This window comes from Mus caroli, chromosome 7, assembly GCF_900094665.2.
Source record: "Mus caroli chromosome 7, CAROLI_EIJ_v1.1, whole genome shotgun sequence".
Classification (NCBI taxonomy): domain Eukaryota; kingdom Metazoa; phylum Chordata; class Mammalia; order Rodentia; family Muridae; genus Mus; species Mus caroli.
This window is the reverse complement of record NC_034576.1, coordinates 68,792,847-68,817,725: the sequence shown is the minus strand read 5'-3', so window position 1 is coordinate 68,817,725 and position 24,879 is coordinate 68,792,847. Positions and strand designations below refer to the sequence as shown.

The window sequence follows — 24,879 nt, the reverse complement described above, 5'->3', positions numbered from 1 at the left end:
CCACACCCCTAGCCAAAAGAAGCAAGTACTCTTGTCAGCAATGAGGGCTCTGCATTCACAGAAGGGCTGTGGAGCAGTACAGGTAGCCTCACTGGAGATGCTGAGCCAGCATGGGAGAGAACTGAATTTAAGGCTGGGGCTCAGCAGAAGCCACTATTCCTCCATTCTTTTCAACCAGACTCTTGAGAGCCACAGTTCCGCTGTATCTTAGGCATCTGGCATTTGCCTCTATGAGAACTGTATGTTACCAGCAATCACCAAAAAGCATCCAGAGACAACCTAACATGCTTGTCACATTCAGAATCATCGAAGGAGTTTGAACACTGCAACCAGGGGCTGGAAGGATGGCTTAGCAGGTAAGAATGCATGCTATGCAAACTTGAGTACCTGAGTTCAAGTTCCTACAACCCAGGTAAAAGGCTGGGTCTGTCTACACTCGTGCCTGCAACCCAGTACTGTGGGACAGAGGTAGGACTGCTGGGACTTGCTGGCTGCGAGTGAGAGGCTCAGTGGGAGGCACTGTTCTCAAGGCAACAAGGCAGAGTAGGGAAACCGAGGCACTGGTATTTAACAACAAAATCCTCCCTAGATAAGGAATACAGTAAGAAGCCTAGATGCTGAGAAAAACGTGCCTTACCCTGCCCCACAGAGAAACCGCAGCCTCTGAGCCTCTGTCCCAGAGGCTGGAAGATTATTTTTGCTCAAGCAAAAGTCTCATTTTCTATTTAAAACTTTTCAAATCATTTTAAATTGATTTGTGAGATGTTCATGTATGTTGATTTAAAAGGTCAAAGAATGCCTATTTGTCTAGTCTTCAAGCCTTCCTGCCTTACCTTTATGAAGAACCTGTACCATTTCATGAGTGGGAATAATGTCTATCCCGGAACACCACTCTCTCCAACTTCTAACTTAAACATCCCCTTACATCTCACTGCAGACACACAGCACACAGGCCGGCAGCACAGTAAGTCGCCTTTATTTTACCATTTGTAGAAAACTGGCATTGCTATTTCAAGGTTCATATTAAAAAATTATCAGCAGTAGTTCTGAACATTCAACAAAGCTGAGAGTCCATGTTGCTGATACAAGCAAGGTTGTTACTCCATGCTCAAAATGCAAGACTTGTCCCAAGAGAGCTATCAGAGCATCTGGCAGTGCTCAGGACCCATTTGTGACTGTGTCGTCTTCAATCTCTTCTTCACCCTCATCACTCGGCCCTGAAAGAACACAGATCAAGTTATGTAAGCTTTGTACGATCTGTTCACTCACATACACATGGATTAGAAAATGAATAGACATCAACATGCACGCATGGGCACACATAGTTGTTAATTGTGTTCCACGATTTGTGGCAGATCTGAGTTTGAATCAAGCCTGGTGATAGTGGATTCCAGAACAGCCAGGGCTATGTAGAGAGATCCTGTCTCAAACTCTGCATGTGCACAGCACACACACACACACACACAACCACACCCCCAAAAAGTTTTGCCTTACTCCAATGTTTAGGGAAACTACTGACAAGTCTGTCTATTACTTGGAAGCAAACAGCAGTTTTCCAGATACAAGTTACCCGGCTTGTTTGGCTATACTGGTAGCTTCTTACAGACAGCTCACAAAGTGAAGTTGAACATTTTTCTAGGAGTCCTTCCCCTTCTCCCCTGCAGCCCACTACTCTACCTGTACTCTGAATGTATCTTAGACAAGCTCCTTCATTGTGTTTTGTACACCTTTCAAATGCTGAGTTGTTTCATGATTCATTAGCATTCCCACTGATCTCCCCACAAATGTTGTAACATTATACTGGCCAACCTATATTTTCTTTAACTGTCTTTCCATTAACAGTGAAGCCTCAACCCAGGGCCTCATGCGTGTTAGGTAGTGCTCTATGATATTTACATCCCCAGTCCAAGTTTTCCAAATTTGAATTTCTGATTAAAATCCTCAGTTTTATCATTGGTAATGAACAGTCGGGTGCTGAGGATTGAACCCAAGGACTTAAATATGGCATTTATTACGGAGCTCTATCTTCAGCACCACAGAAATCACTTCTTTCCTTCACCTGGGACACTAACGGAAAGGCATCTATTCACTGGTAGTGGAAGCAGGGAAGAACACATAGTGTCCCAGGCCTCGGCCTTGCTGAGCACTCACAAATTTAACCCATCACTGCAGATGCTACTCAAAGCAAAGAGCAAACTTCTTGGAGTTACTACATAAATAATTCTACCTTTCATGTCCCCAGGGGCCCAGAGACCACACAGTACCACAGTTCTTAAAAATATCTCATCCACTCCCCCTGAGGAGTGACTGACAACCTGCTGACATAGGAAAAGCCGTTTTCTTCAGCAGGATACTCACTGTAGGTTGCCCTTGCTCCAGCCAACACCCCTACCCCACACTCATGCAAGCAACTGACTAAATTCAGTGGGTCACAAAAACTAAAAAAACAAAACAGCTCAAAGATAACGACCCTTGGCAAGCTGTCAAGGTGGTTGTATTGGCTAGTTTTGTGTCAACTTGACACAGCTAGAGTTATCACAGAAAAAGGAGCTTCAGTTGAGGAAATGCCTCCATGAGATTCAACTGTAAGGCATTTTCTCAATTAGTGATCAAGGGGGAAAGGCCCCTTGTGGGTGGGACCATTTCTAGGCTGGTAGTCTTGGTTCTATAAGAGAGCAGGCTGAGCAAGCCAGGGGAAGCAAGACCCCTCCATGGCCTCTGCATCAGCTCCTGCTTCCTGACCTGCTTGAGTTTCAGTCCTGACTTCCTTGGTGATGAACAGCCGTATGGAAGTGTAAGCTGAATAAACCCTTTCCTCCCCAACTTGCTTCTTGGTCATGATGTTTGTGCAGGAATAGAAACCCTGACTAAGACAGTGGTCATCCCAGGGATGCCATACCCAAATTTGTACGTGTTTACTTTATTTAAATAGTGTATCTCTAGTGCTCAACATGCTGACACAAATTTGGTATTCAAACAAAAGACTAGCTAATACCCAGCAAACACAGCGGTCCTCCTGCAAACCTTTAATGACAGTACTTATCTGAAACTTAAAGATGTAGATATTTACCTTAAATGATGAAACCTGCCCAGGGACAGTACTGTTCAGGCTCTTTTTATTTTTTTAGACATTTTCTTTAAATACATTTCAAATGTTATCCCCTTTCCTGGTTTCCCTTCTGAAAACCCTCCATCCCCCTACTCACCAACCCGCCCACTCCCGCTTCCTGGCCCTGGCGGTCCCCTACACTGAGGCCTAGAGCCCTCACAGGACTAAGGCCTCTCCTCCCATTGATGCCCCGTCAGGCTCTTTATCCAGCCTGTGCTGATCCACTGAATTACCATATACAGCAACACCTTGCTTTGCAGGGATTATGTTCTAAAATTTTCATCACTGGAGATTTTGATATTTTGTGAAGGTGAACATGACAGGGCGCACACTTGCATAGACCTAAATGGCAGAAGCTATTAACCTACCTGCTGAAGGCAAGTGTTTTTCTAATCTATGAACCTAGACAACATGTTCTCAATAATGCATAGAGTTGAAAAAAAGGTTAAGTAGCCCTGCATCCATACATAGCGAAACAGAAAACATACAGTAAAAACACCAGGCAGAGGGATTTTGAAGCGGTTACCTATAGGATCACCACTGTAGATGCAGGGTATCAGTCCATTATATAGTATGTGACTTAGAAGTTCACATAGTCACCTCTAGAACTTAGTTCTGTCCATATGTTTTGCTACAACTTGTAAAGACTGAATAAATATCCCAGTGGCTTAACTCTCTTTATGGACCCTCCCTGCCTCCTTCCTTTGTTCTTTTTCTTTTTTTTGAAAAAGGGTCTTGTGTAGCCCAAGCTGGTCTCAAACTTGTTTGTAGCCAAGAATGCCCTTCAACTTCTGACCCTCTTGGCTTAACCTCCTGAATACGGGGATTATGGGTCTGTATTATCAAGCCAGTCAGGTAGTACTGTGTAATCACTCTGAGTGTGATGTTTCACAAGTTCAGACAACAGCTTTCTGACCTGATCTGCGCTCTCTGCCAGGTATCTGGCCAGACTGCAGCAAGCCCTTCAGCCTCTCAACTTCAGCCAGCGTCGACGCGTTTGCGATGGCATTCTAGAAGACACAGGGAAGCGGAGATGGATGAGGACAAGCACTACAGAAATCCCAAGCAACTTTCCTATGCAGTGTCCAGCACACAGCTCCGTGTCAGGGGAGGATTTCACGGGCATACTGCAAATCAACCTAGAGAACAGGCTGTGGATTTCCATAGTTAGAAGGAGATTCAGGCTCTTGGAAAGGAGAAGACGCAATCATTTCACATGCCCTTTAAAAAGCTAAGTATCTGTCTGGAATCCTGTTACTGGACACTTTAGGCTTTCCTACCTATATTCCAACCAGAACTGTCAGCCAGCAAATCTTGGAAAGCAAAGAAACTAAAACAAACTCCCAGACTGCACACCAAGGTATTAACTGCTCGAAGAAGTGAATGGGTCCTGGGGAAAGGAGAGGCACACAGATGCCTTCAACTACTTTATCAATTATTTCAAATCAAACTCTGTGCAAAGAGTAGTTTTAAGGAAGTTTTTTCCTGAACTAGAAACACCAGCATCCTAAGGACTACAGGAAGAGGGCTCTACAAGGCTTAGTACCAGGACACACCACTGTTGGCCCCACAACCCCAACACATCCTCACCTTGATTGCTTCCACATCCCCTGCAGATGGCCCACCTTTCTTTTTGTCAGTTGGCAAACCAGCACCTGGATTAAAACTGGGGAGGGAGAATATAATTGTTACATTCTGAAAGGTGCAAGCTGCTTCTCTTACTTTCAAAAGCTTTTGAAAGTAATTCAACCAGTGTAGTATCTTATCTTTGTTAACAAACTGATACAAGAACTCTCTCCTTCAGAAACACCACCCAATTTATCTTCCTATAGAGAAAGCAGGATGTTTAACATCACAATTAAGACTGTAAATCGAAAGATATGCTCTGTTAACCAGGTAGAAATTTCCCATGATATGCAGACCATAAATGGTCAGGCACCATCATTTAAATGTAATACCAGACTAACCACAGTTTTGGGTTTAATTTTGTAGGAGGCAATCTGTCAGACAGTGTTTCTGAAGGTGAAGTAGAGTTAAGTTGGATATCCGTATCTTACGTTTTGCTTCTCCTGGCAATATCCTTTGCAAGCTGTGCACCCCGTTTGCCCTTGAACATTTTCTCTGCTTCCTGACGCTCCTACAGCAACACCACACACAGAGTTAATCGAAATAGGAATACCATATGCATTTAGATGCATTCCTCAGAAAACATGGAAGAGAATTCTCCTGAAGTATTCTGGGTTGGTAAAAACACCAAAAGCCAACTTTAAATTAGAAGACATAGTGGTCCAACATTCTTGGGCAAAGTTCTTAAAAAGCTCCCCCTCCTGGTTTCAAGGAGGGATTCATTCCTAAGAGACTACAGAGAAGAAGTAGCACGTCCCACATGGAAACGCCATTCTAACGGGCAGGCTGCTCACAGCAGGATTATAGTAAGCTCCCTGTTGGAAATACATCTAAGCTGACAATTCACTGTGTAGTTTCAACTACAAAGTTTGGCCAACTTTGGAATGGCCAACAAAGCCCTACCATAAACTGCTAAGAGAACAAAACAAAACACTGAAAAAGAACCATGCCACAAAAGCATTAACAAACAACCCTGATTAAATGTTTTCTTTCCCACAGGTTAAGTTTCAAAGTCACAACAAAATTGACTTACTAAGCAAGTTTTCTGACAGTGAATGTAAAGGACAATTCTGGAATGCCTCACAGCAGTGTGCAATACTCACTTTGAGTTTCACTTTCTGAAAGTCCAGTACTCTGACTTGTGGAACTTTATAAATCACATAAAGTCGATAATGCTTCTTATTGGTTACAGGGTTTCTTAGGATGCTGTAAGAAAAGGGACAGTTCTAACCTTACTGCAGTCCATGTAAGGTGGGGGTCACCTGAAGGTGCAATGACTTTAAATCAGGAGCCAGCATTCACTCTTCCCACTTGACTGTCAGGGTAACACATACCACCCAGGGAAGAGCAGTTTATTAGCAGCCTGAAGGTGTTATTTCAGAACTACAGTCACATCATCGCAAGTAATTTCCATACCTTAGATATGTCAGTGATTTGAGAGATGCCAACGGGTCCAGATCACCCTATAAAATGAAAGTCACAGTAAGAACAGGGCTGATGGACACACTACTACTCTGATAGTTTGAAATGACAAGTATCTTTGAAGCAAGTATCTACTTTTTATTTATTTTTTTATTGCTCTGGCACCTATTCCATTATTAATACAACACAACTGCTTAAATATCTTATACCTAATGAACTGAGAAGTATATTCTAGCTTCCTTAAGGTTTGGTAGTAACAACATCTGCTTCAACATAAGACAAAAAGGTTTGATTATCAGCAGCAATCTCAACAGTGGCTACTAAGCACTGACTCAAACATGAAGCCAATGCCAACACCAGTGACTTACTCGGAGCAAGCTATTTACACAGCAACCTCAAGCCAAGATCTTGGTCTAATGTGGGTTTTTTGTTGTTTGAGACAGAATCTCCTATAGCCTGGGCTGGCCTTGAACTTGTTGTGCAGCCTAGGATGGTCTGTATTCCTGATCCTCCCAAATGCAGGAATTACGGGTATATGCTGCCACACCTGGTGCAGAATGTCTTTTCTTATTAGTATATCCCAAGTGGCCTCAGAGAGTATATTTATTGTCTTTGAAAAAGGTCCTGTCATCCTAGCCCACCTCTGCCCCCATATATCTGCCTTCAAATATCTTCAAAGACAAGGTGAGTAGTATGGTTCAAAAAATTAAGCCGGGCATGGTGGCGCACGCCTTTAATCCCAGCACTCGGGAGGCAGAGGCAGGCGGATTTCTGAGTTCGAGGCCAGCCTGGTCTACAAAGTGAGTGCCAGGACAGCCAGGGCTACACAGAGAAACCCTGTCTCGAAAAAACAAAAAACAAAAACAAAAAAAAAAAAAAAGAAAAAATTATGGATGCCAATCATGGTGGCACATGTCTTTATCCCAGAACTAGGGAGGCAGAGACAGACAAATCTCAGTGTGTTTGAGGCCAGCCTATTTATTCTATGTAGTGAGTTCAGGCCATCCAGGGATAGTCTCAGCTTTTCCCAAATTGTCCTGGAAACCATGATGAAACAAAAATAGCATTTCTAAAAACTCACCATCAAAAGCTATAATCGAGCCAGACAAGGTATTTCCTAGACATCTCAGAGTAGGAATAGTTAGGGATACCAGCTACAGGACTTGCACAGTGAAGGCAGGTAGGCTATGAGAAACCAGAGGACTCCATAATAACCAACAGGTGTTCAGTTTGAGCAGTTACCCAAGGATCTGCATGTTCCAATAAGTACAGGGAGATCCGGTTAGGGTATGTGATGGGGCTGTAGCAAATGTGGGTCCTCATGCTTGTCATCTCTCCTCCCATTTGGGACAAAGTCTTGCTATATATATTGCGATGGTTTGTATATGCTCAGCCTAGGGGGTGTGGCCTGCTGGAATAGGTGTGTTATTGTAGGAGTGGGCTTTAAGACCCTCATCCTAGCTGCCTGGAAGTCAGTATTCTGCTAGCAGCCTTCAAATGGAGATGTAGAACTCTCAGCTCCTCCTGGACCATGACTACCTGGACGCTGCCATGATCCCACCTTGATGATACTGGACTGAACCTCTGAACCTGTAAGCCAGCCCCAATTAAATGTTATATTGATAAGAGTTGCATTTGTCATGGTGTCTGTTCACAGCAGTAAAACCCTAACTAAGACACACACACACACACAGATATATATCCTGGGTGCTCAAACTGTGTCCCTTCCAGGACAAATTCTTACACTAAGTAAAAATTTGGAATAGACCTAAATTAAGTAACTCAGGAGGGAAACAGCACAGATGAAAGCAGGAGTACTCACTTCTACAGCACACACACCAAACTGGAAGGATACAGAGGTCAGTGTGGCCTTATAAATGGATGTGTACCTTTGTGAAGTGGTTCACAACTTCAAAAAGCAATGACAGAGAACGGAGTTCTCAGAAAGCAAACAACTATGTTTACATTACATGATCAGAGGGAGGGAGCTAGAGCTTGATAGAGTTTGAAAACTGGCCTACTACCACAAAAAGAACCCAAGTGTCTGTTTCACACACACACACACACACACACACACACACACACACACACACACACACACACACTCACTCTCTCACTCACTCACTCTATAGAACACAATGACAGTATGATGATCTGGTTAAGAATGTCGCTCAGTAGTAGGGGAGGGGAGCTTTCCTGGTATCTGAAAGGTCCTAGATAATTTTTGATTCTACAATCACCAGAGGTGCCCTGCTGGGACTGGCTACACCCCAGCTATGTGATGGTAGAGCACTGGCTTTAAAGCTAGGTGTCCTGGCTCACACCTGCAATCCCAGCATTTGGGAGGCTAAGTCAGGAAGACTTGAATGAGTTAAAGCCAGCATAGGCTACATATGGAGTTGAAAGTCAGTGTGGGTGACACAGTTAAGGGACTACCTCAAAACACAATACAGGCTAATGGTTGAGCGTAGACTGCTTACCAGAAAATGTGCTGGTAAGAACGTACTGGTGAAGGCAGCAAACACTTTTGTCACTGGCTAGGAGAAACCAAGTGGGTACTGAGCAGGAAGCTCCCTCTTAGCGGGCTAGCTTTCATAGTACTGAAGGTTGCTAGGGGACGCCTTCAGCAGTCTTATCCAGTTGTGGGCACTGTCAGCTCAGTAATGACCATGTGACAAGACACACCCATGAGTGCAGTGGTGGCACAAATGTTACACTTTTCTGATTTAAGACCCAGCTCCACAGAAAGAAATGAATGCCTCGTACAATAAATATGGCTAGGAACCCATGGTGGAGGAGCTCATAGGCCCTAGGGATGAACTACCATTATTATTTTGGTAAGTGGACATAGCATCACACTACTCTCTCTATATGCCTCTATCCCCATAGATTACAGCTCCTGGACCTCATCAGAGAAGTTTCTTTGCAGAATGGATGGTAGTTAGGGTGTGGCTCCTGGTAGGTTGGCCATTCTCCTATAAGAGGCTCCAGGCCCAAATATAAGACCAGCACAAAGGACTTGGTGGGTTTAAAAAAACTGGTCAGGAGGCAGAGGCAGGAGAATATGAGTTCCAGAATTACAGAAAAGATCCCATCTCACCAAAAGAGGGAGGAAATGAAGTTGTGAGAAGGTGTGGGCAGATATGGCAGGAACTGGAGGTAAATATGACTGAAACTCACTGTATACAGGTATTAAAATTTCAAAGAATAAAAATATTATATTAAAAAAGAATAATTGTTGAGAAGAGTAAAGTTTGACTTTAAACTGATGAAGTTGCTAAGAATATAGATAGAGCAAATAAATTCTATGCCATTTGAAGGAAGAATGGAATGGCAGAAAGAGACAGTACATATATATACAAACACAATTTAAAAAAAAAAAAAGGATGACAGAGAAGGCTCCCCTCAAAAGACAAGTGTGATATGCCAGTAGCACCACTAAATGTAAACAGGATACAGGCAATGCAGTTCAAAGACAAACTTAACAGTGAATTTAAAAATCGAAACACTGGTGCTGGAGAGATGGCTTAGAGGTTCTTTTAAAGAACTGAGGTTGGCAGCACAGGCATCCATAGCTCCAGTTTTAGGGGGCTTGATGTCCTTTTGAGCTGCATGGGTGCCAGGCATACATGTGGTACACATACATATGTGCAGGCCATACACTCATACACATAAAATAAATCTAAAACTTGGGGCTAGAGAGATGGCTCAGTGCTTAAGAGCACTAGCTGCTTTTCCAGAGGACTGGGGTTCAATTCCCAGCACTCACATGACAGCTTACAAGTGTCTAGGATCTGACACCCTCACACAGACAGGAATGCAGACAAAATACCCTACACATAAAATGAAATTAAGTAAGTTATTTTTAAAAAATCTAAAAATTAAAAACAGAATCCTACCTGTAGTTTTTAGGAGACAACAAAGATGAAAGTTAGTTCTGGATAGAAAACGATTTGTCATGGAAGCAGTTAACCAAAAATAGCTTGTTTGGGGTTTATTATATTACATGATATAAACCTCAAGGTCAAACAGTGTTAACACAGAGAGGTCACAAAAAAAAGTTAATCAAAAGGTTTAGTTTCCGGAAATACTAACAAATTTAAAACTTGTATGTATTAAGAGATCTAAAACTGACAAAACTCCAGACAGGCAATTGAATCTATTATCATGACATAAAATCTTAATATATCTCTTTCAGCAGATATATGTATGCATGTGTGTGTGTGTATAAGTTAGGCTGGCTGACCAGTGAGCTGCAAGGATCTAGCTCTCCCTCCCCAGTGCTTGAACTGCAAACTAGAGCCATTATGCCCAGCATGGTTGCTTGCCTGTTTGTACAGATCCTGGGGTTAGAACCCAGGTCTTCGTGCTTAGGTAGTAAGCACTTTAAACTATGCCATGAGACTCGGGCAATTTTGGAACTTGCAAGTAGCTATGTTAATACAGAGAAACAGATAAAATGAAATTTAACCTCTTATCCAAAATATCAATGCACTATGACATAAAAAGACACTAAGAAAGTTAACACCTTCATTTGTTGGGGATTGGTTCTAATGTTTTGATTTAATCAGGAATCTGCCTGTCCAAACGCTGAAGGTTCTTGCCCCTATTTGTTTTTTGATCAATCAATAAAGATGCCAGCTGCCAATGGCTGGGCAAAGGGAGATGGGATAGAACCCTTAGGTTTGGACACCAAAGAGAGAAGAGAGGAGAATCAGCAGGTTTCAGAGGGAGTCAGATCAGATTTAGAGCTGCAGAAGGAAAATCATCCGAAATGTAGGTGAGAAGGAATTCGGCCCCAGGAAGTGTCTTGGGCAGCAAAGACTAGGGGGACGCCCTGAAGGAACACGACAGCAAAGATAGATCATAGATTTAGAGGATGTTGAGTCAGGAGTACCGGAGGGAAATCTATGATAGCCAGGCAGAGGATTAGCACTGCTCAGCCTTTGAGCTAACCAAGGCATTTCAAAAGTAAGCTAACATGAGTGTGTGTCTTTTATTCTCGAATCCAGAGTTCCTGGTGGGAGCCGACTGCCGGGAGCACAGAGCAGAGGAGCAAACTCACTGCTATGTTCATTTTTATTACTCCAATACTGAACATTTCAATTCTGCAACCATGGGAATTTGTTAATCCATGGAAGGGGAAGGGGAGTTTCAACAGAACATCAGAAGTGCTAATAATAGTGACTGACAAACTAGATTGCCTAATGTGAACTCTCCTACCAAGATACCCAGCAGAATCAAAACTCAAAAGGCAGACCTGAGTGGGCAAAGAGATCTGGAACATTTACTCCAAATATCCAGATGCCTTGCCAATTCCCAGAACAAAAACCAACGAAACCAACACAACCATAAATAAACAAACAAACAAACAAATAAATAAACAAACAAATAAATAAATAAATAAATAAAGGCTTAAGTAGTAAAATAATCAGGATAAAACTTAAAGAGGAAGTAGGAGGTAATTTTCCATAGTAGGCAGAATCCTTAACCTTGCCCCTTAAAGAGCCTTCTCCATTCTACTTACCAGCTCCACTAGACTGTTGTTGGTGAGGATGAGCTCTGTCAGACAGGGAAGAGCCTGGTCAAGTCCCTCACCTATACGGCTAAAATAAAAATAGAGGCTCTCAGTGAAAACAAAAGTTAAATAAGCTAATATTTCTCCGTCTTTTCGAGTATTAACGCTTCAATGATAGAATACCCATCTCCCACACTCCATCTCAGGGAAAGTACCCAAGAGGGAGTCTTGCCTGAGGCACAGGGTCAGTGACAGGGATGGGATGACCTCAGAAACCCATGCCTTCTGAGTGTCTTTCCACTGCCAAGTAGTCTAGTGCAACCCAGGGAAAGGTGAGACTCTGGCGTAGGAAAGAACTACTTAGCCAATTTACAATTTCTTGTTCAGAAAACTCAAAACCCAATAATTTTGGATCCAGAGAACTGGGGTAAGACATCCATCAGAAGAAAATGTTTAATCATGAAAATGGCTTCTCCCTAAAAACACTACTCAGTGCTTTTATGTGTATGGGTGTATGCACTTATGCCGCATAGGAATTCCCTAGAACTAGAGTTTCAAGCTGCCACGCTGGTCTTGGAAAAGCAGCAGCCAGTGCTGTTAACTAGAGCCCTATCTCCAGCCCATGGTCCTTTTCTTTTCTTTTCTTTTCTTTTCTTTTTCTTTTTTTTTTTTTGGTTTTTTTCGAGACAGGGTTTCTCTGTGTAGCCCTGGCTGTCCTGGAACTCACTCTGTAGACCAGGCTGGCCTCGAACTCAGAAATCCACCTGCCTCTGCCTCCCGAGTGCTGGGATTAAAGGCTTGCGCCACCACGCCCGGCCATGGTCCTTTTCTTAATGAAAGCTTTGCCATCCGGGTGGTGGTGGCGCACGCCTTTGATCCTAGCACTCAGAAGGCAAAGGGAGGCTCTGAGTTTGAGGCCAGCCTGGTCTACAGAGTGAGTCCCAGGACAGCCAGGGCTCACAGAGAAACCCCACTCATACAAACAAATATAATCTTAATTTCACAGAATTATATTGTAGAAATCAACTACAAAAACAAAAACCAGCATAATGGATGAGGTATAGGTACTCAGTGAAAAGTAATTTTATTTCATAAAAAGATTTTTATTGTGACAGGGTCTCAATATGTAGCCATGGCTGGAATTTGCTGTCAACATGGCTGTCCTTGAACTCAGAGATCAGCCTGCCTCAGACTCCAGAGTGTTAGGATTAAAGGCAGACACCACTACACATGGCCTTTATAAATCTTTTTAATTATGATGCTATCGATGACTACTCTAAAATCTGAATTGTTGACATAGCACAATGCTTCAAATTCAAAGTTTAGTGTCAGTTAGGAATATTAAAGATTTCTGAAGAGTGGCAAGTAAGGTCAGGCCAAGGCCCAAGTCAATCTCCAACCTCTTAGGAAAAGTGCTCTATTCATTTCTCCCTTTAAGACACATGGACAGGCTGGAGTAGTGGCTCAGCAACTTAGAGCTCTGGCTGATCTTCCAGAGGACCCAGATTCTATTCCTACACCTGGAGCAGCTCAGGACTATCTGAGTTTACCCAGCTCCAGAGATGCCAAGGCCCTCCTCTGGCCTCCAAAGGCACTAGGAGAGTGTGTGGTACCTGCAAGCAAAAGACTGATATACATTAAAAAAAATAAACAAAACAACAACAACCACCAAAGCCCCATTATCTTCAGGGTACATTAGAACACTTACTTAAGGAAAAAAGCATTCTCACTAGCAGTCACTCACCAAATTCTGTTGTTGTTCACTAATAATGTTTTCAGTCTTCTCAACAAAGGAAAACCGTCCAGTTTCCGGATCTCATTGTCAGAAAAATCAATAGCATCAAACTGGTCTAAGGTGGCACCCAGATTCTCAATAACCGGAATTTTATATCCTGTAGAGGGAAAACACACATACAACAAATATTAATATAAACAAAAAGTCCTGAAAATCGTAGGAGTGTTTGATGGAATTTGACTCAGAGCTCTCATTCGGGAAGTATTAACCAGGCACTGGCACCATGCCGTGCACTGAACAAAAATAAGGTAAATGACGAAAGAGTTAAGTGGAGGCCTTAGTGCTACAAAGCTTGAAGTAAAACTGAAGAGGCTGAAGGCAAGAGGAAGAACAGATGGGCATATTTACTAGTATTGGTGCCCATGGTTTATTAAGAACGTCTATGAGATATTCACATTCATCACTGAGCTAGTACTATAATGAAGGACACAACCCAGCTGTGAAGGAGTGCAATAACAGATAGGGTAGCAGAATAAGCATTCTCCAGACTGCACGGTTTTCTGAGATACAGCAGAGATCAAAACTGTGCCAAGACAGTGAAAGGATCCAGATGCTCCTGAACCGGACTTTTCTCCAAGAAAGTTAATTTCATTCAACAAACACAAAGAACACTAGGATTGCCCATAGGCAGGAAGAAACTTTCGAAAATGGCAGTGCAAAGCGCCCCCGAGACTGTGATTGCCTCGGGTCACAGTCTTATAATCTTAACCCCTTCCAAAGCCATCTCCTGAATAGTTAACGATTACACTCTCAGTTCTGTCAGAACTGAACAGGTGAGTTCCACCACCCCACACACAGAAGTGACCATTAAGCCTTGGTCAAACAGCTCAATCTTGAAAACACCTTTATAAAAATGAATTACTATGGGCTGCAGGTCTGGCTCAGTAGCTCGAGTGCTTGCCTGACAGGCATAAAACCCTGGGCCCATCCAAAGCACCATATAAACGTGGTGCAGGCATTTAAACCCAGCTCCCAGGAAGTGGAGGCAAGAAGGTCCGAAGTTCGAGATAAACCTTAACTATATAACGGTTTGAAGTCAGCTCGCAATACACTAGACGTTGTCTCAAAAACAAATGAACAAAGCCAAACCGGAATTATTGGGGCAATTAAGGTAACTCTGGTACATATCGACCCTACCCTCAGGTGCCATATTAACGCTTTTGAAAAAAAAAACCCAAAAAACAAACAAACAAACAAACAAAAACAAGCCAGCAGCCGGCCTGTCCGTAGCATTTTCTATTTTCCTAATCCTCCAACAGTTAAAGCTGCTCGACGAGCGGGGCAATGCCTAGTGAGTACAGACAGGGGAAGGAATCGAGGTGCCGTGTTTGCTAGCCGGAGCGCGGGTAACAAATAGCCCCAAAGGGCCCCGCGGGACGGTGGATCGGAGGCGCCCAGCCCGGGTGGAGGCCCACGGGCCAGGCTCCAGCCTCTGCGCACGCGGCGGGGCTAGTTTCCCTCAGCCATGCGCCGGGGCCGGAACACAGCCCGCGCTCCGTCTAACTCACCCCGGAGGTCCAGTTCACGGTCCCGCACGGCATTTGTGTACTGCGCCGCCTGCTCGATCAGCTCCGCCGTCAGCTTCACCATCCTGTCGCAGCCCGCGGACCCTCACCTCCGACACCGGCCTGCGCCTCCCGCCAGTGCCGTGTCCCACAGTGCACTGCGCCTCGCCGCCAGACAGCACCAATCGGATCCCCGCGCAGCTCGACCGCCAGGCTAAAGCAATCGAAGACGTAGCCCCCGTGTCTTTGCTTCTGGGTTCTGGGCTTGAGCATGCCTGGGATTGTGGGGAGCCCAGATTCCAGTTTTTTGAATTCAAAAGATAAGAACAAGCGAGGATGCTCTGTCTCACGGGACCCTCAAGGGAGGGGTAGTTGGGACTACTCTCCCTTCTCCACCCAACAAGGGGCGGAGACTGTGAAGTCTCCTGAAAGTCTAGTTCCTAAACGTATAACTTGGGCTTCCGCAGGTAAGGGGCAGGACCCGTAGGCTGGATTGCCATAAAACAGAACCCTTCTGACCTGGTACAGTCACCTTAAAGCTTGAGGGTGAACTTGTGGCCTATAGACATTTAGGTATTTATACCAAAGCGCTGGTCAGATGGCTTAGAGGTTAAGAGCACTTGCAGCTTTTGTAACGGACTTGAGTTGGCATTCCAATATCCGTCTGGACACCTGACAACTGCTTGTAACTTCAGCCTCAGGGGATTTGCCATCCATTTCTAGCCTCCTCAGACACCGGCAACCGCAAACACGCACACACACACACACACACACAAATAAAATGAAACCAAAAGTGATATTCATATTGAAGCCTAGCTATGATGGAGAATGCCTTTAATCCCAGCAGTTTGGAGACAGAAGGAAGTGGATCTCGGAGATAGAGGCCATCCTTGTCTACAGAGCCAGTTCCAGAACAACCAGGGATACACAGAGAAACCCTATCTCAAGCAAACAAACAACACCAAAAAAGTTAATATGAAGTGCAGGGGAATACACATATCAGAAATTGCCATGTGATGAGTGCCCCACAGTGAATACAATATATCTGCAGAGCCTTGGCCTCTGTCCCCAAAGGCTTAAATGCACAAAATCATGTGAATATTTTTTTAATCATAGCTTACTAATTAATGTACATGCCCACCTGTATATACGTGGTGACCCCTTCAGCCCTGGGCCATCAACTCCAACTGAGGCTGCACCTTCAGCCTAAAATTCCCTGGAGCTGGCCGTTGTGGTCCTCTGGACATGTGTGTTAGAAGTCAACCCGTGGTCCTCAGCACGAGCAGAAAACACTCTTAAAAATACTTTTAGAAATTATTTGTTATATCTCTGTGGTTTTGTGCACATGAGTACAGAGACCCACAAAGGCCAGAGGTGCCAGATACTCTGAAGTCGGAGTTACAGGTGGTTGCTGGGATCTGAACTCCGGTCCTCTGAAAGAGCTGTACACACTCTCTTACCTGCTGGGTCATGGAATGACTGACCTGAGGAGGAACTTGAACAGCTCACTCTCCTGCCTCCATCTTCATGTGCTAGGATTATTGGAGTGAGTTTATGTAGTGGTGACCCCTTCAGCCCTGGGCCATCAACTCCAACTGAGGCTACACCTTCACCAGTGACCATCCCTGGCCTCTCACAGTGCCAAGCCTCAGCTGATGTTCATAATCCCTTTGTGCCTTCAAAACTAGCATCACCTGGGTGATTCTTATACATTACCAAGTCCAGCTGCAGCATGAGGTACAACCTTGACTATCTCTGGAACACATTTTCTTTGGGCTCTCAGAACACACTTCCCAGAAGATTTCACCTTAGTAATGCTGGTCTCTTCTTAGTCACTGCTAATTTCTTTGCTCCAGCTAATCAGTATCCTAAGTCAACCAGAAGTCCCTTCTATTCTGGACTCTAAAGGCAGAGCCACATGGGTAAAGCTGCGGAGTTCTGCTGGGGCAGGAGCATGGCCCCCTTCTTCTATTACATTATCACCAACTTTCTGTTTCCAACTCCACTGCCTAATACTTGGCTGTCCTGAAACTTGCTCTGTAGACTGACCTTGAACTCTGAGATCTGCATGGCTCTGTCTCCTGAATGCCAGGATTAAAGGTGTGCACCACCATGCCTGGACCTAAGCTCTTCATGGTGACTATGTCTCAAGATCCAGATCAAAAGCTTGTGTCACCCCAAGTCAATTTGACACACAGTCCCATCTCCTTATATCCAAATGAAAGCAATAACCTGGTCATAATAGCATAACTATCTGTTGTTCAACTGCAAACACATAAACAATAAATTTAGCAGGGTGGGATCTTGCCCTGAAATTACTACTCCCTTAATCTGTTGATCTCCTCGAACACAGGATTTAGCTCCATTGCCCTACCTGGTGCCAGTTTTCAATATACTTGAACCATATATTTTGTATTTTTCCTTTCTAAGCTTGCTACACGTGATCAAAAACTCTCTTCGTGAGAGTAAACCGGAGGACAAAGTCTATGCTGGGCTTGTCTGAGACTTCCTTTGCCTTACTTAGCCTCTTTACTCTTTCCCCTGGCCTCAGGTAGACTCTGCAGACAAGGGTAAAAAGCAGCACCATTCTTCACCAAAACAGCGTAAGAGCAATCTGCACAGTTCAAATCACCCTCCGTATCAGTGTCTTCCATATTCCTCCTGGGATGGCTCACTAAGCACTTAATGCAACTCACTGCTCCCAAAGTCCTCAAAGTCCCCAAAGTCCCCAAAGTCCCCAAAGTCCCCAAATCCTCCAAACAAAACCACGGCCAGGCCTATCCCAGCAATTCCCAAGTCCCTGATACCAGCTTCTGACTTAGTTATGGTTTCCATTGCTAAGAAGAGATGCCCTGAGCATGGTGACTCTTACAAAGCACAGCCTTTAATTGGGGCTGGTTTACAGGTTCAGGAGTTTAGTCCATTATCATCATGGCAGGAAGCACGGCAGCATCCAGGCAGACATGGGGCTGGAGGAACTGAGAGTCCTACATCTTGTTCCAAAGGCAAAAAGGAGAAGACTGTCTTCAGGCAGCTAGAAAGAGGGTCTCAAAACCCACCCTCACAGTGACACACTTCCTCCAATAAGGCTGCACCTCCTAATTGTGCCATTCCCTGGGCCAAGCATATTCAAACCACCACACCACTCACCCAACACTGATAATGAGAGACCAGATCCTGGGTTTAGACTCCATCTTAGAGAACCTGACCTAAGGTTGAACTCGAGTTAACTAACAAGTCAGCATCTAGCATTACTCCTAGGTTACTCCCAAACAAGACCAGTTTCCAGGTTATTCTCTCTAACAAGCCTGCCCCTGGCACTTTCTTGTGACCTTGTTGGAGGACACGTGTCACTGTAGGGCCAGGCTTTATGATCTCCTGTGCTCAAGCTATGCCCACTATGGCACACTCTCCTGTTGCCTGTAAACCAAGATGTAGAATTCTCATGGCACAGTCTCCTTTCACTACCTTTGAATCAAGATGTAGAACTCTCAGCTCCTTCTCCAGCACCATGTGTGCCTGCATGCTGCCATGTTTCTGCCATGATGATAATGAACTAATCCCGTGGAACTATAAGCCAGCCCCAATTAAATGTTGTCCTTTACAAGAATTGCTGTGGTCGCAGCAATAAAACCCTAACTGAGGCACCATCTGAAAATTAAGTTACCACCATATTCGAAGACCATTCTTTCTATTTAGCTCTTCAAAGCCACTCTTGTCAAAATCAAGTGTCCAAACTCATGAAGCTCAGCTTTTGGACTAGCCATTCTGTTCTATGGGTTTACTGGCATAATATCATACTGTCTTAATAATAATACATGCTTTATAAAAGAACACTCAAGCGTCACCTTTTCTCATATCTTTGGTTATTCTTGTTCTTTATAGCTTTTAAATATAAATCTTAGCTACATCTTATATCTAAAAACATTCTTTGGAGATGAGATAAGAAGGGGAATGGGGGTGGGTAGGTAGGTATGGGAATCAGGTGTAGGGAGAGCCAGGGAGAGGGCTGGGAGAGTGAAGGAAAATCAGGGGTGAGTGGGGTGGGGTGGGAAATTTCTAGGATGTGCCAGAGATGTGGGACAGAGGAGGCTCTAGGGAGTCTATGAGAGTGACTCTAGCTGAGAATCCGAAGTTAGTGGTGAGGGATATGGAGCCTGGAGTGGCCATCTCCTGTATCCTTCCAGTGGAGGGATAAGGACACCAAGCCACCCACAAAATCTTCCACCCAAAATTTGTCCTGCCTACAAGAAATTCAGGGACCAAGATGGAGTAGAGACTGAGGGAATAGTCAACCAATAACTGACCCAACTTGAGACCCATCCCATGGGCAAGAACTAATCCCTGACACCATCAATGATACTCGGTTCTGCTTGCAGACAGGAGTCTAGCATAACTGTCCTCGGAGAGGCTCCACTCAGAAGCTGACTAAACATTAGACAGAGCTCAAGGAGTCTTCTGGAAGAATTGAGGGAATGATTGAGGGATCTAGAGGAGATAGGGATTCCATAGAAGTCCAATAGAGTCAACTAACCTGGACCCTTGGGTCTCCCAAAGACTGAACAAAGAGCAGACATGGTCTGGACCTAGGCCTTCCGTACATTATGTAGCAGGTGTGCAGTGTGGTCTTCATGTGGGTCTTCCGACAACTGCGCAGGGGTTGTCCTTGACTCTGTTGCTGCTGGTGGTTCCTGTCCCCCTAACTGGTCTGGCCTTAGTGGGAGAGGACGTGCCTAGTCCTGTGGTGACTTGTTGTGCTAGGTGGGGGTGTTGATACCTGGAGGGTAAGGATTTGGGCTCCCCTTCTCAGAGAGGAAGGGGGAGGGGGAATGGGAGGAGGGGCTTTATGAAGGGGGGACTGAGAGGAAGGGGCCTGTGATCAGGATATAAAGTGAATAAATAAATTAATAGAAAAAAAAAAAAAAAGAAATGCCTTCCAAAGTGTTTGAGACACTATTATAGTGGACATTATTTCAGAAAATTACTCTCACATTGTTCAGGAAAATATTTTTATGTCATATAACTTTTCTATAATTTTGTTTTGTGATTGTTTAAAAATTACACAAAACAAAACTAATAACGACCCCCCCCCCCACACACACACACAAATATCCCAAACTATCAACATGATTCCAACTTTCCTTACTTCCAGAATGAACCACTAGGTGGAGGCCTTGGACTAGAGAGCTGTTTTTGTTTTTGTTTTTGTTTTTCTTTTTCCAATTTTTTATTAGGTATTTTCTTTATTGACATTTCAAAGGCTATCCCGAAAGTCCCCTATGCCCTCCCCCCACCCTGCTCCCCTACCCACTCACTCCCACTTCTTGGCCCTGGCGTTCCCCTGTACTGTGGCATATAAAGTTTGCTAGACCAAGGGGCCTCTTTTCCCAATGATGGCCAACTAGGCCATCTTCTGCTACAATGCAGCTAGAGACACGAGCTCTGGGGGTACTGGTTAGTTCATATTGTTGCTCCACCTATAGGGTTGCAGACCCCTTCAGCTCCTTGGGTACTTTCTCCAGCTCCTCCATTGGGGGCCCTGTGATCCATCCAATAGCTGACTGTGAGCATCCACTTCTGTGCTTGCCAGGCACTGGCATAGCCTCACACAAGACAGCTATATCAGGGTCCTTTCAGCAAAATCTTGCTTTTTTTTTAGTGCTAGAAATACCTTGAAGTTGGGTAGGTAGATATAGGGGAGGTGGGGGGAGGCAGAGGGATCTGAGAGGAGATGAGGAACAGGAAAGAATATAAAAATATACCATATGAAATTCTCAAGAAGTAAATTTAAAAGAAAGATGTAGGAATATTTTTCTACTGTAAAAAGGGTATCTGTGGCAAGCCCTTTGGGTATCTCAGAAGAGTAGGACATTGGACACAGAGTTATTTACAGTGTTAGAACTTGGCCTGGCTTTGCCTTGCTTGTGACTGTGCCCTGGTTCTTTCTTTTAAATAAGAAAGTATTTAATTTATTTTTTATTTTATAGGAGCTCACAGTTGAGAGTATTGAACTTTTACAAGAGATTTGGAAGCTTTATAGAGACTTTGAGTTTTTAAAGAGACTAAACATTTTTTAAAAAGGATTATTTGTTTATTTGTTTTATGTATATTAGTACACTGTACCTGTCTTCAGACACAGCAAAAGAAGGCATCAGATCCCATTACAGATGGCTGTGAGCCACCATGTGGTTGCTGGGAATTGAACACAGGACCTTTGGAAAGGCAGTCAGTGCTCTTAACCACTGAGTCATCTCTCCAGCCCTGAGACTGAATTTTAAAAGTGTTCGAATTTATAAAGACTTTGGGACTTTTAAAGTTTGCGATATGTTTTATATTGTAATATCTTGGAGATAACAAGAAAGAAAGTGTTACACTTACTAAGCTATTGATATATTTATGTGTCAAGTTGATAAGGAATCAGTTGTGCCAGCTAGCTTTGACCCAAGCTAGAGTCATCTGAGAGGAGGGAACCTCAATTGAGGAAATTCTTCTATAAGGCTGGCTGTAGCTAAGCCTGTTGGTCATTTTCTCAATTACTGATTGATGCAGGAGGACACAGTCTATTGTGGGCAGGGGCACCTCTGGACTGGTGGTCCTGTATTCTATAAAAATTCCAGTTGAACAAGCAAAGAGCAAGCCAGTAAATAGCAATTCTCCGGGGCTTCTGAGTCAGATCGTGCTGCAGAGTCGTACCCTGATTGAGTTCTTGCCCTGGCTTCCTTGGGTGATCAACAGTGATGAGGAAGTGTAGACAAAATAAACCTGTTGCTCCTCAAGTTGTTTGGCCATGGTGTTGCATGACTGTATTAGTCATCCTAATTAAAACAGAAATTGTTACCAGGAATAGGGTGGGTTGCTCTAGCAAACAAATGGGTGACATCAAACCATAAGTAGGTTCTAATATCCTTATGATGTTTCAAACATTTTTCTTTTTAATTTCATTTACGGTTGCTAGGCTTTCTCAGTCTGAGCACACTGACATTTTAGACTGCATACTTCTTGGCTGTCAAGCCTTTGTGCACACTGTAGGGCGTGTAGTAGCATCCCTGTCTTCTACTCCATAGATGGGAGTGACACCCTCCAGCTGTCAAAAACCTTCGCAGACATTGTTGAGGACCCCCTGAAAAAGCAAACGGACCTGGTTGAGAACTTTTCTTTTAAGACATTCTTGGCTATTGCCACTTTTGTTCTTATAGGAACAGGAATCCTATAATAATAGGCTCCATAGGAATGCTAAGAAATGTCTAGTTACTCTTAGTGTGGATATTCTATGTGGTGGTTTAAATGTGAATGGCCTCTATAGGCTCAGATGTTTAAATGCTTGGTCCCCAGTTAATAGAACTTTTTGGGAAGGATTAGGAGACATGGCTTGGCTGGAGGAGGTATGTCACGGGTGTGGGCTTTGAGGTTTCAAAAGCCCATGCTTTCTGTCTCTGTCTCTTTCTCTCTCTGTCTGTCTCTGTCTCTCTGTCTCCCCCTCCCCGACTCTCTCTCTCTCTCTCTTGTTCTCGCTCTCTCGCTCTTGCTCTCGCTGTCTATATAAATCAAGACATAAGCTCTTAACTGCTGCTCAAGTACCATGATTGCATGCTTCCTACTGTGATGATAATAGACTAACCCTCTGAAACCGAAACCGTAAGCAAGATCCCAGTTAACCGCTTTATACTATAAGCTGCCTTGGTCGTGGTGTCTCTTCAAATCAATGGAACAGTAACTAAGGCAGAAGTTGGTACCAGGAGTGGGGTATTACTATGACAGGCCTGACTGTGCTTTTATTTGAAGGAATGTGGAAGACTTTGGACTTTGGACTAGAAAAATTGTTGAACATTAAGTGGGACTTAATGGGCCATCACAGGAGTATAGAAGATGATCATGCTGAGAGCAATGTAGACTATGGAGGCTTAGCTCAAGAGGTTTCAGAAGGAAATAATATTAGAGACTATTCTTGTGATATTTGGGCAATGAATGTGACTTCTTGTTGGAAAAAAAAATCTACCAGAGGATAAAATTGAAGTGTTTTGGAATAATGTTAGAAAAGGACATTTCAAGACAATGTAATTCTGACTTTGTCACATCGTTACCAGTGAATACTCTGATGCAGATCTATAGTGAAAAAGAGCAAGTGGAACTACAAGAAATACAAAATGTACAGTTTGAGGAAGGAGAAAAATAGTAGCAAGGAAATGTAATGTTGGAGCCAAGTCTTTTGCTCAAGGAGATGAGAAGTGTAAGAAAGACATAGCCACTTACCCCTTCACGGCCTCACTCCCATAACCTGCCTTGTCTATGTCGGTGGTGGCTGCTATGGCCGGTTGGTCTGTCCCCCTTTTAAGAGCTTTATCTCACTCCTTTCTGCTGTCACAGAGCTTCCATGGCTATGCTGTTGTACAAGCAGTTCTTGTGGCCATCACTGTGCAAGACAGGCTCAGCAGAGTCCTGTCCCAGGGAAGCAGAGCCAAGAAACAGCCAGGAGGTTAGTTTGGGGTCTGCACTAACACCAGCCACACTTGGGAGATAGATGACAGTGGTCTTTTCATTTGTCCTAACATGAGATAAGTAGGTCATAGGGGAGAAGGGGTCCAGGTGACAGTGCTCCCATAGGGTTCCCCAGACTGTGGTGCACTCATCGCCAACGTTCTGAATCACCTTGGGTCTCTGAAGCATTGCCCATCCCCTGCTTCCCCAGTTTTAGCTGGTGCCCTTTCTTTATCTGCAACTAAAGGATTCTACATACACACTATGGGCTTCACAGGCTGTGGTGAAAATCCCAAGAGGCAGGTAACCCCGTGAGTGCAGGGATTTCAGTAGCCGTGGAGGGGGCAGGTCGTCACCCAGTTAAATGGTACTTGTCAGAGGTAGGTGAATGCCGTCAAGGCCCCCTTTACCTTACTTGGCTTTGGTGGCGCAAAGTGGGTCTCTTATTTTTAAATTTTAAAACTGTGTAGTGTGTGTGTGTGTATGTGTATTTGTGCAGCACAGCAAACATGTGGAGGTCAGTGGACAATCTATGGGAATTGATTCTTTCCTTTCACCATGAGGGTTCCGGGAATCAAACTCAGGTTCAGGCTAGGAGGCAAGTGCTGGCCCCCATAAAGAAGGTCTCTGACAAATGACATCCGGAGTTGTAACCCTGGGTTTCCCTCTTTATTCCATTATGCCAACATTTGCTAAAGCAAATGGGATATTGTGGTGGTTAACGCTGTACACTTTGTGGGATCTAGGATCACCTAAGAGACAGGCCTCTGGGTGTGTTTATGAGGGATCATGGAGATTGACTTGGAAAGACCCCTCCTGATCACTCCCAGTGTCACTCCAGGGTTGGAGTCTCAGACTGTGTATGAAGATAAAGCGAGCTAGTGTAAGTAAGCATTCGTCTTCCTGACTGGATACAGCATAACCAGTTGCTTCAGGATTCTGTCACCATGACTTCCCTATCACAGTGGCCAATTCTTTGGAACTGGGAGCCGAGATAAGCCTCCATCCCTTAAACTGCTATTTAAACATTTATTTTATTCTATGTGAGTATTTTGCCTGAATTTATGCGTGTGCATCACACTTGTGCCTGGTGCCCACAGAGGTAAGAAGAAATTGGATTTCTTGGAACTGTAGCTACATACAGTTGTGAGCTGCCAAGTGGATACTAGGAACTGAACCTGGGTCTTCTGCAAGATCAACAAATGTTTTATTTTATTTTATTTTATTTTTGTTTTTTGAGATAGGGTTTCTCTGTGTAGCCTGACTGTCCTGGAACTCACTTTGTAGATCAGGCTGGCCTTGAACACAAAGATCCATCTGGCTCTGCCTTGGAAGGCAGATTAAAGGGGTGTACCAAGTGTTCTTGACCAACTGCTGAGCCATCTCTCTAGCCCCTTACATTGCTTCTTGTCAGATATTTTGTTATAGC

General features: G+C 44.0%; 1 protein-coding gene across 1 annotated transcript; it reads right to left on the bottom strand.

Annotated features, from left to right (window-relative positions):
• Positions 1-955: 955 nt before the first annotated feature.
• Snrpa1 (small nuclear ribonucleoprotein polypeptide A') lies at positions 956-15,321 on the bottom strand. Its single transcript, XM_021167117.2, has 9 exons — positions 14,979-15,321; positions 13,420-13,567; positions 11,685-11,763; positions 6,152-6,198; positions 5,839-5,941; positions 5,167-5,246; positions 4,700-4,775; positions 4,026-4,119; positions 956-1,217 (listed from the first exon to the last, which is right to left on the bottom strand). Exons 1-9 carry the CDS (start codon positions 15,058-15,060, stop codon positions 1,159-1,161), a joined length of 768 nt encoding a protein of 255 aa, XP_021022776.1. The 5' UTR covers positions 15,061-15,321; the 3' UTR covers positions 956-1,158.
• Between the last annotated feature and the right edge of the window lie 9,558 nt (positions 15,322-24,879).